Here is a 17,877-nt window from a genome sequence, read left to right on the forward strand (position 1 = left end):
GCAGAGAGAGAGGATCTCAAGCAGACTGCCCAACACTGGCTCAATTTGGGGCTCAGTCTAATGACCCTGAGATCATGACCTGAGTTGAAATCCAGTCGTGCCCCAAGTGGCTATAGAGTTAATAGCAGTAGTAGTAACTGCCAGCTGTCATATTAATAGCAATAGTAGTAGCAACAGTAATAAACATTGTAGCAACACTAGTAGTAGCAGTAGTAAGTAGCAGTGCTGGTGGTCATAGCAGTAAAGGTGATACTCAGTGTAGTAGCAGTATTAGTAGTAGGACAGTAACATCCTCATGCCCTTCAGAAGTACAGAGAATGAATTCATCCTTGAAATTAAACCAAGATCAAATGAATTTAATTTCACAATGTTGAGTTGGCTTATAAAACAATTAAGATACAATAGTAAATACCCTCATAATTCAAGCCACTCTGAGGTCTGGTAAAAGCAAGAGAGGCTGGGTATTTTGGCTGTAGAGAAGCACTTGCCTCCTGAATTTAAGAGTCCATCCTGAGGCAATGCAACCATGGGTCAGGGAAATTTGAGGAGACAGACAGGCATTTATTTTGCACACACAGAATCTTCCGGCAATTTGCAGCCAGTGAGCACAATGTTGGTGATCCAGATGAAATTGCATAAGAGAATAGGGTGCCACAAACAAGACAGAACTGATTTATTTAGTAACATTTGGAAACCATTTATAGAAGTCGTGTTCATTTACAGCCAGTGCTTGGGGCTGAAGGAGGATGTGGCTTATCCATAGTTTTCCCCATCCTGAGAGAAAATGGGGTGAAAAAATAAGTGGATCAAAGGAAGAAGTGCTTTCTTTTAGCATCAGGACTTTTCATAAAGGTATTAAGATTTCCGTATTTCTTTTACATGTATTCTGTGTGCTGTTTGCAAAGAATAAAACGGAACAGCCATTTATTTCTGTCTTGAACAATATTTGTTAGGGATCAGGCATTTTCTAGGCAGAAAAAAATTGATATAATTTATTTGTGAAAATATGATAACTGATGTTAAATGTTTATCATGGAGTGTGTCCTTTAGGTTTTTGGAAAATCCTAAAGTAGGCATAATTACCATCCCACTTTCGCAGATGAAGTAGCTCAAGTGCTCAAGTGCAGAGCTGACGTGCCTAGTGTAGGTGAGGAAAAAAGTATTTTCTTACTACCTCCTGGGTTCTCCAGCTAAGACCCTGTAGATTGAATTGATGGAAGACAGATTAACAAAAGAAAAGCATACAAATGTACTAAATAGAAGTTTTACCGGACACAGGAGGCTTCATATGGAAATGAATACCCCAAGAAACGTTAAACCTAAGTGATTTTATGCTAAGTTTTAACAAAGAGTAGAAAATCATGGAAAAACATGTGACAGGACAAAAGGCAATGAGCTAAAGGTAGTAAAGTGGGGGAAATGTAGCAAGGCTTGTCAATTTGGATTCCTCTTGGAGTCCTGTCTTCTGAGTTAAGGGTTCTCCTTTGCTCTGCCTAAAGGGGAGGGCACCTCTCCAGTAAGGGACTTGGGAGCTGCTTGAGCCCAGGGAGGGGGAGGTTGGAGAGTCTTCCTGCACCTGCCTTTTCTGAAACACCTTCAGCTTAAAATAGTCCATATCCCAAGGTGCTCAATTTGGGGGTAGAATGTTGTAACCTTCATCAAATGCAGTTCCTTAAGCTATCTGACCCTGATCTGTAAAATGGGTGTCTTGCCATAGCTCTGTGAGCCCCATGCTTATTTACATACCAGAACCACCTGGAGAGTTTTCAAAAGTTATGGATTCCTGAACCCAAACCCGAGATGTCTGACTCAGTAGCTTCTGGGTGGGCTCCGGGGCATCATCAATGCCCTCGGTCACCTCTGCCAGAGGATCTGACCCGTGGTGCCCCATGGGGCTATAGAGCCCAGCTGTCCTACAGCTAGCTGCTTCCTTTCGGTAGGGTGGTTGGATTCTGATGCAAGAAGCTGCTGAGGTGGCAGCTGCACAGCATCATTAACAGAAAGCGCAGCTAAATCATCTGTGTGTCAAACGAGGCTAATTACACCAGCAAAACCCTCTCTGTCAGCGTATGAGTAAAATGCACAGTGGAAGCAGCTGGGAGAGATGTACTCACTTCCTGGACTCATTCAGCAAGATGGAAGTTAGCTGAAAGAGCACTCCTTACAAACAGTTCCTAAATCTGCTTTTGATCATCAAAAACGTTTGGTCACCAGAAGAGAATTTCAATCTGAAAGCTTACCAGCCACAATTCAGATCGTTTTCTTGGGAGAGCTGTATAATAATATGCAAATGGTGGTTTTCTATTTTCCTTACTCACAATCCCATCTAAAAGCCTCTTGCTTTCTGTAAAAGCAATGAGATTTTTTCAAGCTCTTTTGTTTATTGACATTAATATAATAGTTTCTCTCGCGGAAGTGGTTTATAAAATGTATTACTTGCCTTTGTTTTTCTTGAAATGTTTCTTTGGTTGTCCACGAAAGATGAGACTAGTAATATTTAACACTTATTGAGGGCTTGCTCTTTACCATGCATGGTCCTGCTTAATTTGTATATCCATATACCACCTCATGTAGTTCTCAATAATTGCATATGGTAACTATTATTCTCAGATCCCTTAAAAAAAGATTTTATATATCCATACATGAGAGACACAGAGAGAAGCAGAGACACAGGCAGAAGGAGAAGCAGGTTCTCTGTAGGGAGCCTGATGTGGGACTCGATCCCAGGACCCCGGGATCATGGCCTGAGTCAAAGGCAGACGCTCAACCACTGAGCCATCTAGGTGCCCTCTCAGATCCCTTTTATATGATGAGGTAATTCCCATAGCCCATAGCCACCAAAAAAATTCAGCTGGAATGTGAATCCGTCAGACTGATGCCAGATCTTTCTCTTTCCTATTTAGACCAGTATTCCCCAAAATATGAATTCTGGAAAGTTAATTGCCCAGGATATTAACAAATAATTCTAGGAGGAGCATGAATTAAATGAGGTTGGGGAATATTGGGCTCAACAAATTGGTTTTGTGTGTGTGTGATTCTCAGTGTTTAAAAATTAGGTGCCATACAAATCTCTAAAAGGCAAAAGCAGAATTTCACATTCCCAAATCTCCTTGAATCCAAAACTCTTCTTGGTCAAGTCTCTTTAGACCATTGTCAAACTACGTCTATGAAATGATACTTTGCAAAGAGTTATCTGCAAAGAGGTCTACCTCCCTGCCCACTGAAGCCAAGTGCATCATCCCTTTTACAGGGACAGTAGGAAGACTTGACAGGCAAGAGGCCAACAGTGTGTTGCCGCTGTGCACATGTTCTTTACTTTAAAAAAAAATTTTTTTAAAGATGTTATTTATTCATGAGAGACACAGAGAGGCAGAGACATAGGCAGAGGGAGAAGCAGGCTCCCTGCAGAGAGCCCGAGGCAGGACTCAATCGCAGGACCTCGGGATCACAACCGGAGGTAAAGACAGGTGCTCAACCACTGAGCCACCCAGGAGTCCCAAAAGCCTTCCATTTCTTCATATTCTTGGACCTAGCAATTTCATTTCTTAGAATGCGTTCACCTTTTCCTAAGGAAATAACCTTACATGTGTATAATTATTTAGCTACAGGGAATGTTTATTAACTCCATGTGCTTGTGAGAATTGAAAATAGCCCAAATATTCAACAACTGGGGATTGGAAAATCATGATATATCCAAAAAGTCTTAACAGAGAGCTATGAAAAATAACGTAGTAGCAGAAAAAAAATGCTATGGAAAAATCCTGATTTTGTAAGTCAAAACAACAACAACAACAACAACAACAAACAACAGATGACAAAAGATTATTTAGTTCATATGCCCAGAAGAATGGATTGGAATGATAAATCAAAATGTTAATAGTGGTAGCTCATAGTGGTGACATAGGGTAAATTTTTATTTTCTTTATACTTCCCTGTGTTATCTTAACTTTTGTACAATAAATGTATAGATAAGCATTGACTAAGCATTGAAATAAGCATTAAATGCTTGACTAAGCATTATATTCATAAAATCCCAAAGTTGGCAATTATGAAAGGGTATACAGTAACAAAGTTTGGGGTTGTTTTGCATTTCATTTGCGATCCAGTTTAATTTATTCCAGCTTCATGGATACTTAGTAAGAAAAGCAAATTGTTTAAAATATGAAACTCCTCACTTATCGTGGCAATCCAAGTGCTGGTTGTCCCCATCTGTTAGATCACAGGATCTAGATGCAAATAAGGACATCATCTTGCAAAGGTTCAGCTTACGCAGGGAATGAGTAACATAGCCAGACCTCTGCTCTGCTGTGTGCAGGTTTGCTTTCAGAGTCACTCTGTAGTAAAGAGGGAAGCCCTGAGAGCTCGAGTTCCACCTTCAAGTAGAATTTTCACTTCAGTAGAACTCAAGTCGCTGGTGGGATCTTCCTTCCAAAATCTTGTAAGTTGCTTCGGTCATCTAAATAAAAAAAAAGTGGCCTCCCCTGTAGTGTTGGGGTTGATGTGTATGGGCTGCATGAATTGGGGCATGACAGTATAGAGGAAGAGCACTAATTTTATTCCTGTAGAGATTCCCTAGACTTGTTACTCACTGGCGAACCTCAGCAGCTGCCCTGAAATGTCAGATGGATTTGCGCAGCTGACTCAAGTTGCCAAAATGAGAGCAGCACAGTGGTTCCATAAATTGACCCTATCCAGCCAAGCCCTACTTAATATAGACGCGGCGTGAGCTTAGCTGCAGTCACCCCTAGCTGGGCCGCGCACACCACTGGGATTCTTGGGGGGAAATCTCTTAAAGTAGTGTTAACCTGGAATGCTTGTTGGCTGGGGGAACTCCTTGAGAGATTTTTGTTCTTTTGAGAGTCTTCGATTATTTCTTCTTTTCTAGTAACAGAGAAAAGCATAGAGGAAAAAACCATGTCAGAACATAGCAGGAATTCCGATCAAGAAGAACTCTTTGATGAGGAGATTGATGAAGATGAAATCTTGGCCAACTTGTCCCCCGAAGAGCTGAAAAAACTGCAGTCGGAAATGGAGGTCATGGCCCCTGACCCCAGGCTTCCCACGGGAATGATTCAGAAGGATCAGACCGACAAGCCACCCACGGGAAACTTTGACCATAAATCTCTTATGGATTATATGTATTGGCAAAAGGCATCCAGACGCATGCTGGAAGACGAACGTGTCCCTGTCACCTTTGTGCCGTCCCAGGTAATCAAGGATTTGTGTACAACAGAGGAACGGCTGCCTGGGCCTGAGCGACAGGTGTGCATGTGGCAACTGTCATCTCTCAAGACTTCATGTTTGGTCTTGTTTTGTTGCCACTGCTAGATTAAATCATAACGTTTAATCTTATGCCAGATTGGAAATTCCTGAAACGCTTAAATGGTATAATTGGGAAGGAAAAGCAGTAATTTCTGTGTAAATGTCTTCTTTTTAAAAGAAAGGCTGTAGGGTTCTCTGTGTAGGAAAGCCTGTATTCTACAGACATGATACTTAATGAATTAACTCGTAACCCATCAGCATTTGTCTTTAACTCCTTTTTTTTTTTGGCACACAGGCTACTTTAAGAAGCTGATGAAAGCTCTGTACCCCTTCTTCTGTATATACATTCATATGCAGTATTTCACATACCATTGCAAGGGCATCACAGTCTTTCTGAAGTCCCACCAGCCAACCTGCAGTTAAACCAAGTTAAATAACCAAATTCCATATTAATGCAGTTTATTGGATATTGGTAATGAATTTAGGAATTGATAGCTATTAAATAGAGTTGTAAAGACAGTTCTTTCTTAAATATATTTTTCTATGAAAACTAGAATTGTAGTTGAATCTATGAACCTATTGTATATCACCATACTTTTATTAATGTTCCACTTAAAAATGACACAGCAAAAGGAAGGGAAAGATCCTGCAGGTAAAGCCACTTTTAGTTATACCTGTTGATACAGATATATCTTGTCACATTGCTATCACATGGGCTGTAAGTAAGAAGACTTATATATATAAACCATGGTTTCGTGGTCAGAAGTGTTTAAACATTTACTAAACTAAAGAAAAGAAATTGCTAGCTTGGTCAGGTTAGAGTTTTAGGTAAAATCTGCCGATATTTGGAGTGACTGTATTATGCAATTGGAGTAAAATCAATTCTTTATGAATGCAAATTTCAGAAAAAGAAAATTGGGTACTTTGAACACGTTTTCTTCCCTTGGTTTAATTTAAACAGCTTGATGATTGGCTCCCCCTGCTGGGACCGATGAGAAATGCAGTGGTGAAGGCTTTAAGGTGGTAAGGATGACTGTTACCAAGGGTCACTTCCAAACTACAATATGTTGTGAGCAAGAAGATCAAGTTCTTGCTTGAAAATGCTACACCAGCTTTTGAAATGACACTTAGGAGTTACACGAGAGGTATATAGGAAAGCACACTAATTGATGGGTAAGAATCTAATAAAATGTTATTCATTACACACTGCCAATTTCCTTTCTAGACTAAGCAGTTGTTTCCAAGGATTTGTATAATCCTGCCCTCTTTTGTGGCTGGCTCTGCCCCCTAGATACTTTGTTTCAAAAGAAACTGGACTAGTGATCCTGTCCTTGGAGTAGCCCGGGGGCAGTTGTCCTAGAGCTAAGGAGACAAAAACAAAACAAAACAAAAAAATTCCAAGTCTAGGTCTTTGGTCTATTTCAGAATATCAAAGTGTTCTCATTTTTCCCACAATATGTTTATGTTTTCAGGGAAAGTTGACATACACATTATGCCAATGTGTTTGTACGTATCTATAGTATAGCTATAAAAGTTCATCTTTCTTTAGATTATATTTGCTTATAAAACTAATATGTGTATTTTATTTAAAAAAAACACTCAAACACTTTAGAATTCTATAATGTGAAAACTGAAAATCCCCTAAATGTGTCTCCTCCCCAGTTGTTTTTTGTGTTTTGTTTTTGTTTTTAAGATTTTGTTTTTAAAGTAATCTCTACACAAAATGTAGGGCTTGAACTCAACCCTGACATCAGGAGTCACATGCTTCACCAACTGAGCCATCTGGGTGCTGCTCTCTTCCCAGTTACCTTAATGGTTCCCTCTCGTTCTAAGAGAGAACTACTAATTTGGTAAACAATGCAACAGAATTTTTTTCCCTATACATTTATAAACTTTTATATGTTGTATATGTGTTTTTATCCATGTGTATGCACACAAACGGAATACTAGACACACCATTCATGTGCTTGCTTTTTTCATTTCCTAACACATTTCTTATTTCCAGTAGCTACTGCTCTGCCTCGTATTTCTGCATTGCCATGTGTTCTAACCCTCAAAAACCTCTCTTTTAGGTGGACACTCCAGGGCAGCATGAAGAAGTAGGCAGAGGTAATAAAAATGTGTCCCAGTATTTAAAAGAAAAGCTTAACAATGAAATCACTGCAAATAAAAGGGAATCAAAAGGCAGCAATGATGTCCAAGAAACCGATGATGCTGATGCTGAAGAAGATGAAGGGGACGAGGATGATGAGGATGATGATGAGGAAGATGAGGATGATGAGGATGAAGATGAGGAAGAAGAGGCTGACAGTGAAGAGAGTGTTGAAAAGCCACAAAGAGGAGTGCAAGGTGAGGCAAGGGAGCAGATCAGAAATGGTGAGAGCAGCAGCCCACAAGTAGTGAAGAAAGCATTTGGAGAACAGAATGACAGACCAGAGGCCCAAGAAAAAAGTGAGAAAAAAATATCAAAATTAGATCCTAAGAAGTTAGCTCTAGATACCAGTTTTCTAAAGGTGAGTGCAAGGCCTTCGGGAAACCAAACAGATCTGGATGGGAGCTTGAGGCGCGTTAGACAGAATGACCCTGACATGAAGGAGCTCAACCTGAACAACATTGAAAACATCCCTAAGGAGATGTTGCTGGACTTTGTCAATGCGATGAAGAAAAACAAACACATCAAAACCTTCAGTTTAGCGAACGTGGGCGCCGACGAGAACGTTGCCTTTGCCTTGGCTAACATGTTGCGGGAAAATAGGAGCATTACCACTCTCAACATCGAGTCCAATTTCATCACAGGCAAAGGAATTGTGGCCATCATGAGGTGTCTCCAGTTCAACGAGACACTCACCGAGCTTCGGTTTCACAATCAAAGACACATGCTGGGCCATCACGCTGAAATGGAAATATCCAGGCTGTTGAAGGCAAACACCACTCTCCTGAAGATGGGCTACCATTTTGAGCTCCCAGGTCCCAGGATGGTGGTAACCAATCTGCTCACCAGGAATCAGGATAAGCAAAGGCAGAAAAGGCAAGAGGAACAAAAGCAGCAACAACTCAAAGAGCAGAGGAAGTTGATAGCCATGTTGGAGAATGGGTTGGGGCTGCCACCGGGAATGTGGGAGAGGTTGGGAGGACCCATGCCTGATTCCAGGATGCAAGAGTTCCTCCAGCCTCCTCCTCAGCCTCCCAACCCCCAAGTGGCCCCTTTCAGTCGACAGAATGAAATGATGAAGAAGCCATCCCAGCCTCCGAAGTACAGGACGGACCCTGACTCCTTCCGAGTGGTGAAGCTGAAGAGGATCCAGCGCAAATCCCGGATGCCGGAGGCCAGAGAACCACCTGAGAAAACCAACCTCAAGGATGTCATCAGAACGCTCAAACCAGTGCCGAGAAATAGGCCACCCCCATTGGTGGAAATCACTCCCAGAGATCAGCTCTTGAATGACATTCGTCACAGCAACGTTGCCTATCTTAAACCCGTAAGTAGAGGGAAGGAGAAATGGTGAACAAGCTCAGGTCGGTGTGTCCCACCTGCTTGTTTTAACACAAGGAGATTCTCAGTAATGGTGACCAACTGGAGGAAGGCCATCAGTATTACCAGGGGACGTAAATTACTAGTTATCCCCAAAGACATACATACATACATCTAGACAACTTTGAAACAATAATATTAACAGCTAATGTTTATTAAGCACTTACCACAGGCCAGTTGCATTATATGAATTAACTCATCATCTTAACAACAACCCTATGAGGTAGGTATTAGGTATTATTATTCTCCCCATTGTATAAAAGAGAAACTGAAGTTTAGAGAAACTCGATAACATGTATAGGAGATAGAGCTAGAAAGTGGTAGAGTTGACACTGAACTTCGGCTCCAAGTCCAGGGTCAAGCTTTTATTCACCTCAGTCGCAGAACTGACCAGAGATCTCTAGGAACCTGCTGCAGAAATAAGCAAGAACAAAGCCTAAGTTAGGCCTGTCATTCGTAAATAGCTGAGTGCTTCCAGAAAGTTTAAAAATAGTTGGCTCTTTTTTAATAGATGAAGAAAAACTACCTGCAATTGCATTTACCTTTACTTTTTAGGCGGCCAGACAAATGGTAAACTTCAGGTTAGCATCTCCGTGAATTAATGGAGTTTTTACTATTCTTTTAAAAATATTATTTATCCATTTGAGAGAGAGACAGAGCACAAGCAGGGAGAGAGGCAGAGGTAAGGGGAGAGGGAGAAGCAGACTCCCTGCTGAGCTGGGAGCCTAATGTGGGACTCAATCCCAGAAACTGGAGATCATGACCTGGGCCGAAGGCAGATACTTAACCATCTGAGCGACATAGGTGTCCCAGAGTTTTGACTGTTATTTCAGTTTTTAATATTTACAGTCATTCCCAATTAACTGCTGCTAATACATAAAAATATCTTATTCCTTGCAGGATAAGTTGAAGAAATCATTTATTTGTCATTACTATGATAGTATTTATGGTATCTGAAAGGTGTATGTCCAAAGGTCACAGGGAGTTGAAAATTAACTGTATTATTTTAAAATCTAGTGTATAATTCAGCTGAAATAGTCCATGTATTATTTCATCATAGAGAGTCACAACTTTTTCAAGATGTGTTATACAGATGTATGTCCCTTACTCCCATCTCCTAGGAATGCAGAATTGACAACATTCCATTCTTCTAAATCAAAGATGACTTTCTACTGTGTCATAGAGGGATTCTGATGCTTCCTAGGGTAGAAGCCAGGGTGAGAACAGTGAAGGTCCTCTGAGGTCAGGCAAGAGTCCTTTGCCTGCCCTTGGGTACTACATCAAGACTTTCTGCACCTGCTCTTCTCCAGGCAACCAGACCCTGTAGGGGAGTGGATTGGGGTGTTGATTTGAGAGAAACTAGCCCTGTCACCGTGTAACCAGTCATTTGTAAAGCATATCCAAGCTGCCTGGCAGGCTGTACCATCAGAAGATAACAGTCTGAAAAGAGTGAAGAAAAGCCTTTTTCTTTTTTCTTTTTATTTATTTTTTAGAGAGAGAGAGAGAGGGCACAGGGGGAGGAGGGGCAGAGGAAGAGGGAGAGAGAGAGAATCTTTAACAGGTTCCATGTTCAACATGAAGCCCAACACTGGGCTCTCTCTTACAACCCTGAGATCCTGACTTGAGTTGAGATCAAGAGTCAGCCACTTAACCTACTGAGCGACCCAGGTGCCCCAAGAGAAGTCTTTTTAAACTCTACGTTAGAGGTGGCCTGCGGATTCAGAATAGAAGAGAGAATGAAGTTCAGATGTTAATCTGACCCCTGCCTTCCAAGGGAGCGTTCTACTGAGCAAGCCTGCTTACCCTGGAGTCTGTTTCATTCTACCCATTCATTTATTCATTAATGCAACACATATTTACGTAGTGCGCCTGCGTGTCAGGTCCTTTCAGAGGTCAGACAGACAGCAATGAATAAGACAGGCACAGTCTTGACCTCATGGAACTTACAGTCTTGGTTTTATAGTTTCCAGTCAGGACACTGTCTTTTAGTCAACTGAGAATACTTCACCTTTGAGTCCAGATTCTAGAACAAAAGACATTAAAGTAAATTCGTGAGGATAACTACAAAAGCGCAATCCCTGGCTAACTACTACATTTTCTATTTTCAATCAGTTCTAAAAACTGCTATCAATTTTAAGCTGTGTTTTGTTTGTGTTTAATGTCCACTAAGAAAGAAACACGCTTCAGAGTAAACTCTGACATGATTTTTGAATGATGGTCTTGCACATCAGCCTCTACTTTGAAATGTTTTTCATCTGTTCCAAAGGATTGGCTATTTCTCCTGCTTTAACTGCCTGGCTTGGCCTGTAGGAGGCATCTCTTTGCATGTACTTAAGATACAGAATGTCACACAACTTCATCCACGTAGTCCTGTAAGATGCTCTACAAAAGGTGAAAATTCATCATCTCACTGACAAAAATTCACTCCACTAATGTCCCTCTGCTTCTCACTGATCAAATTTTGTGCCTTGCTACATACAACAATAAATTTTTGCTTTCATGCTGAATCATAGTGTGATCTTTTTAAAAGAGTCTTTTTGAAATCATTTTAAACTCACAGAGAAAAAATAAATAAATAAACTCACAGAGGTTCAAAAATAGTACAAAGGATCGTTATATACCCATCACATTGTGTCAAATTTGTCATTCTTGAAAAAGCTACTTTAAATGGCAATACATCGGGCAGCCCCAGTAGTGCAGTGGTTTAGCGCCGCCTGCAGCCCGGGGTGTGATCCTGGAGACCTGGGATCAAGTCCCACATTGGGCTCCCTGCATGGAGCCTGCTTCTCCCTCTGCCTGTGACTCTGCCTCTCTCTCTCTCTCTGAATAAATAAAATCTTAAAAAAAAAAATGGCAATACATCCGATCCATGTGTGTAGTTAATGGTAGCACAGATATTGTAGAAGGCCATGGTGTGCTCGTGTTTAAATCTGTAGTCAACTACTGTAAAACAACATGGATTGTAAGATGTTTTCTGATTTGGGGGCCTTGGAAATGTCACAAAATGTGCCTCTTAGGCTGAGTGAAATATTGAAAATGCCATTGGTGGTGATATCGCAAAATCTCAGCAGAAAGGGATATTTTTAGCCAAATGACATATTACAGCATTCACTTTGGAAAAGCGAAACTAAAGGTTTTTAGGGTTTTTAACTCCCTCCTTCATTGGTGGACAAAGATGCCCTCTAAACTCCTGGGTTTTCAAGTAAGATGTTAAACTTAAAGCATAATTTTGAAATGTTGTGATTTTCTTTTAAACTGATGCTCCTAACTGGAGTCTTGAATGTCCAGAATATACCTACACATTATTTAGTCTTAGCTAGTCTTGTTTTCCTTTTTAAGTTTTCTATTTTCCTCTTACGGACTTGGAAATAGTATTTTTGCATTTCCTAGAGCATATCTTATCCAGTAGTCCATTTATATTTTTTAATTGTATTTTTTCATTTCAATACCTATTCTCACCCCATGCCATGCTTCTGGCCTGAGATCCTTGAAATGAAGTTGATAGCAAAGAATAAAGGAAAAATCTATACACTTGCTTGGCTTAAATGCTACCTCTTCTATGAAGCTGCCCATTTAATCAGTTTAAGAGAGATGTATTCTGTGGGCCAGGTATGGAGAACTGGCAGGCTATCCGCCAAATCTGCAGGCCTGTAGTGTTTGGCTGGAATATTGTACAAAATTTAAAATATCACATCATAACATATCTGGCACCATTTGAAACATCAGATCTGGCCACATTGGGCTTGCATTTGCATGGCACTAATGAGCTGAATCTGGCATTGGCTTCTCCCTTGAGATAGGTAATTGACTCTCCAGTTTCTCCCAGTCTTCACCATGCCCTACTGCCTCATACCTGGCCTGTATCACTCATTTGCACTATTTATTTGGCTCCTGTAGAATTCTTAGGGTTTTTTTTTTAAGATTTTATTTATTTATTCATGAGACACACACACACACACACACATTACACACACACACAGGCATAGACACAGGCAGAGGGAGAAGCCGGCTCCATGCAGGGAGCCCGACGTGGGACTCGATCCCGGGTCTCCAGGATCACACCCTGAGCCAAAGATGGCACTAAACCACTGAGCCACCCAGGCTGCCCAGAATTTTAGTTTTGTTTAGTATTTTGTATTTTTAGCTCTGCTTTTAAACTGTCTCGCCTAACAAAGTGAATTCATTAAATAATCACAAATTCATTCCCCTCTAAGTTAATAACTGAGTCAGTATGAGACCAGCCCAAAACAAAGACGTTAGGCCTATACAAGCTTATCTCTCCCTGGCAAATGTGTGATTTCCTTTCATCTTGAAAAATTTGGTGGACCAGTCACTGCCTAACATCCCAGATGGGGCTTTGTACTTCTCCATGATTTCATTCACCCAGGCGAAATGCATTTATATCACACACAAGCTTCAGTGCCAATTAAAAAAGGTATTTTAACATTCACTCAATTCCACTTTGGGCTCACCTGTGTATATTTGGGATCGCTTCCACCCAGCTGCCTAAAAACACAGCTAAATTTCTCTTTTGGAAAGACTTCTGTTTAATAATATCAAAAGCAGCCTTAGCCAAAAGACTCCATGACATATTGGGAGTTATAATTATGATTTGGGACATTATAGACTCTCGAGTCTTCATCTCCATCTCTGGCCATTTCTTCTTTGCCTCATTGACAAGATCTTCCTTAGGATTTCTGGATTCTATCCTTTTGCAATTTCCCCCTCTTTCCCATCTTATCTACTCCTTCTTTTCAATTGTCACATAATCTAGGACACTCCCCAGATGTCTCTCTCCCCTTCGATCACTGAGGTTTTGTTTGCACCTTCATTCAATCTGTCCCCCAGCCAACCTCTTGAGTTTACATCTACTCGTATTTCTGGTTACCTATTTTGGTGCTGTCTCTCCTCTCTCATGAATTGTCTTCAACAACTTTCTCCTGCTCTATTTTTTTTTTCTCCTTATAAAGGAAGTCTCCATAAGAAAGAGTTATGTAACATTTCAAACTCCTCTTGAAAGAACATGTGTTGACCAGAATCACATAGTGTAGGGACTGTCTTTTCCTAATACTTAGAGGGAAAAAGGACTTATGGTGTACAACTTTTCTGAAGTGTGTGATTATGATTCTTAACTTTTAGCATGCATCAAAATCACCTGGAAGGCTAAGTCCAGATTCCTGAGCCCATCTCTAGAGTTCCTGATTCAATAGGTTTTGGATGGTGTCTGAGAATTTGCATTTCTCTCAAGTTCCTTGGTGATGCTGGTGCTGCATATTAGGACACCACACTGACAAACACAACTCTGTGACACCTACGACAAACCACATCCCCTCATATTTCTCCCAAAGGACCTTCTTTTCTTACCTCAATACCCTTTGCTCAAATGACCTTTAATTCTATCTGTTGAAATCTACCCATACAGGCTTGGCTCAAATAGGACTTCTTCCAGCAAAAGAAACCAAACAAATCATCAATAGTGAATACACTCCCTTTATATTTCCACAAACCTTCATCTATACCTCTCTTATAGCATCTCCCACATTCTGCCTTAGGCTGAGCACCCATATGGGTACAGTGTAGGTCTCCAAGTAGATTCTGAATTCCTCAAAGTAGACCTTCCTCATCTCTTCCTGGACACCCAAGGTTTTGACTGAGAGCGGGAATTCAACTTAATATGCCAAATTAAATAACCCCTGCTGAGATGGATCCTCTCTTCCTGCCCCCATCTCTGTGAGTATATATGTGTATGTGCCCTGTGTAATGCTATCCACAAATACTTTAAATTAAAAAAAAGATTTACTTAATCATGAGAGACACAAACAGAGAGGCAGAGACATAGGCAGAGAGAGAAGCAGACTCCATCCAGGGAGCCCAATTCAGGACTCAATCCCAGGACCCCAGGATCACAATCTGAGCTGCAGATAGATGCTCAACCACTGAGCCACCCAGGTGCCCCCACACATACTTTTCTTAAACTAATTTTAACCAACAAGTGAGGGGGAAAGCGGCCCCCTAACAATACTACAAGCTGATTCTCATGTGTTTGTAAGTTTTACATACTTATAACATTGAAACTAGCTATCTTTTCCTTTATGGTTTCTGTCTTTTGTGTTCTGCTTGAAGATGGCTTCTTAAGATTACTAAGGTATTTGCCCATATTTTATTGCTATTTTTATAGTTTCTGTTTTTTTATAAAATATTCCTTATTACAGATGAATTAAAGGGTTAAGTTTTAGAAGTAAGTAGGGAGCAAGAAGCCCACTTTGTTACTTCTTTTCAAAACAGCTGACCAATGATAGCTAACTCAGTCTTTTTCACAGTGATATGAATTGCCAGCTTGGTCATATTTTAAATGTGTCAATATGTATCTGGGTTTACTATGTTGGGTCTGTGCCACATTTTGTTTTTTAAAATATTTTTATTCATTTGGAACCCTCCCATGCATATAAACATATATCCAGAAGAGCATTACATGAAATACTTTTTTTCCCCATTCAACAATAACAAGGATACATTGTTTTAATTATTTGTTGCAGCACTGTAATTATTTTAAATACCTGGCATTGCATTTTTGGCTCACTAGTGTTCCTCACTGTTGGGTGTTCTCCAAGGTTGAGCCCTACGAAGGTGCAGTCACAACCCTTCCATCCTGAAAGAAGTCTGGCACTAGGAGGGAGAGGGCCAGAAGCACATGGAGAAGCCCTTGGTCTGAAGGCTGGGCAGGCAGCAGCAACTTATCAGAAGCCTCCCTGTTGGGCAGGATATTGGGAAATCTTTCCAGCCAAAGATAACTGGCTGCAGGAGGGGCTGTAGCAGATGGCCAAAATGGCTCATCACATTGGCAGGTGGATTTGGGGAACAGTAGGAGAAAGATTCTTAGTCATTATTATACAAACTCTGAGCGTCCTCTGCACTTCTTCAGTGTCCTCCGGAAAGTTCCTGCCTGATGGATAAGTCCCTCCTAGATGTAACACCACTTGAAACTGTTTAAGAACTTACCTTATCTTTAAGTTGTTCCTATGAAACAAAGCTGAGCTGATTTGCAGTCAGGCTTAAGCTACTCTTTTAAAATTTTTTGTGCCCTTGGGGCTTCTCCAAATAATATTTTGTTTTTAAAATTTCATTGAGCTTCAAATTAGGAATGTGCTTCAAAAAGGAAAGACCAGTTTATAAAAGAAAATATAGTTTATATTCTTGTGGTGGTATTTTTTTGTGGGTAAGGCTTGGGTATGGAAGTCAGGCAGATCTGGGTTCAAATCCTGATCTGGCATTGATTAGGTGTGGGGAAAATAGCTTCTCCCCTGTGAACCTGTCCCCTCTTTACAAGGTTATTGTAGGATAAAACGAGAAAATGTTTCGAAAGCATTGATGTTGCTTACTAACTTGTTTTACATCACTTAATCCTTAAAATAGCCTTGTCCATTAGATACACAGTTACTGTCATTTTACAGTTAAGAAAATTGATGCCGGGCACCACACAGCTAGAAATACCAGTACTAGGATTTGAACCAGGCAGACTCCAGCATCTGCTCTTTTGTTTTTACAATATGCTTCATCATGTGCTTGAAGCCCTTAGATCAGTCCCTGGAATCACTAAATGCCCAAGGAATGGTGGATGTGGTTGTTATTGTTGTTTTACTATGCTTTGGGAGGCTCCCTGACCCAAATTTCTCATCCATTCTGCAACTTCTGAGGCATGTAAGTTTTGTCAGTTTTGCTGCCAAACTCTTGAATTTCCAGTATTAATTTTTTTTCCCTTTAACAACTTCATTCCACAGGTGCAACTGCCAAAAGAACTGGCATAAATGGCAACAGAATAATCTAGAAGAACAAGGAATTGAGATAATGACTCGGGTCAGAGCTTGGACAGTTTCAGCAACATACTTCCGGAGCCAGGTGGTGGAACCAGGAACAAGGCTGGCATCTGATAGAAGCATTTTGTCAAGGCAGAGGCAAAAAAAAAGGGGGGGGTGGAGCTGACAAGGAATGGGGAAGGAGAGAAAAAGAAAAAGAATTACTATTCTGGGACATTTTCTACTTCCAATCAGTTTGAGTAATTACAATATTTAGTCATGCTTCCAGCAGCAGAAGTTAAAAAAAATTTTTTTCACAAACATTTGTTTTACTATTGCTTTCTTCTGGTCGATAATAATAAATACTATAGAAGTGTTAAGTATTTCTCCCTCCGTCTCCAGCTGTAATTCATGGCACAGTATCGGAAACAAATCGTTGTTCCACTCTATGGAAATGTGAGGGGTGAAGTGAGCTCCAGGTCCCATGGATACTCTGGAATGGAAGAACTGTTCACTGGCTCTTCTCTGGAGAGTCAGTTGGGATTTGTAGTTTCTCGACCCTAATAGCTTGCTTTCCTGGCAGTCCCCCGGTGCGTCGTGCTTTGGAAAAGGGTATGTATCCATGAGAAGCAGAGTCAGAAGGCATAGGACTCGGAGAAAACAGTATTTCCAGGGAAAAAAAATGGGATAAACAAATCCATGTATATATATATATACACATATACTTCCCAGTTTCTATATAGAGAGGAACAAAACTTTTTTGTATAAATAAGATAGTCAATGACAAGTTTCTGGTTTTAGCTAACTAAGTTTAGTTTGTGACTCTAATTTTGATATTGTTAGTCTCCTCAAAAATCTTCTTTTTTTTTTTAAGATTTATTTATTTATTTATTTATTCATGATAGACATAGAGAGAGAGAGGCAGAGACACAGGCAGAGGGAGAAGCAGGCTCCATGCCGGGAGCCCGATGTGGGACTCGATCCCGGGACTCCAGGATTGCGCCCTGGGCCAAAGGCAGACACTAAACCGCTGAGCCACCCAGGGATTCCCTCTTCAAAAATCTTCTAATGGAAACTTACTATAGGATTAAACTTAAATTCCTTATTGTATTATTCAAGGCCTTCCATTGTCCCTTCCCAACTTAGTAATGCAGTCTGACTGGCCACAGATTCTTTATACTCTTCTTGATAAGACATCCTCATCCATACCCTGTGCCTTGATCTGGTTGGCTCTTCTATAGAATACCTTCCAAAACACTACCCTCCTACTCTCTGTTACCAAAGTCCTAT

At 40.6% G+C, this 17,877-nt stretch overlaps 1 protein-coding gene across 4 annotated transcripts; it reads left to right on the plus strand.

Annotated features, from left to right (window-relative positions):
• Positions 1-716: 716 nt before the first annotated feature.
• On the plus strand, positions 717-16,970 carry LMOD3 (leiomodin 3). 4 transcript variants are annotated; one of them, XM_077858103.1, is made up of 5 exons: positions 838-852; positions 4,316-4,438; positions 4,886-5,262; positions 7,335-8,741; positions 16,573-16,970. In XM_077858103.1, the coding sequence occupies exons 3-5, from the start codon at positions 4,915-4,917 to the stop codon at positions 16,597-16,599; spliced, it is 1,782 nt and encodes a 593-aa protein (XP_077714229.1). In that variant the 5' UTR covers positions 838-852; positions 4,316-4,438; positions 4,886-4,914; the 3' UTR covers positions 16,600-16,970. The 4 variants fall into 4 exon arrangements, with proteins under 4 accessions (XP_077714227.1, XP_077714228.1, XP_077714229.1 ...); XM_077858101.1 differs by lacking the exon at positions 4,316-4,438 and having other exon boundaries at positions 717-852; XM_077858102.1 differs by lacking the exon at positions 4,316-4,438 and having other exon boundaries at positions 717-852; positions 4,886-5,208.
• Positions 16,971-17,877: the final 907 nt, after the last annotated feature.

Source organism: Canis aureus, chromosome 19 (assembly GCF_053574225.1).
Source record: "Canis aureus isolate CA01 chromosome 19, VMU_Caureus_v.1.0, whole genome shotgun sequence".
NCBI classification, from domain to species: domain Eukaryota; kingdom Metazoa; phylum Chordata; class Mammalia; order Carnivora; family Canidae; genus Canis; species Canis aureus.

Excerpts from the sequence above, each read along its gene's own strand:
- LMOD3 (XM_077858101.1), top strand. The coding sequence starts at position 747 with ATGTGGCTTATCCATAGTTTTCCCCATCCTGAGAGAAAATGGGGTGAA. Across the intron at positions 853-4,885 it reads CATCAGGACTTTTCATAAAG|TAACAGAGAAAAGCATAGAG; the intron begins GTATTAAGATTT and ends CTTCTTTTCTAG. Across the intron at positions 5,263-7,334 it reads TGCCTGGGCCTGAGCGACAG|GTGGACACTCCAGGGCAGCA; the intron begins GTGTGCATGTGG and ends CCTCTCTTTTAG.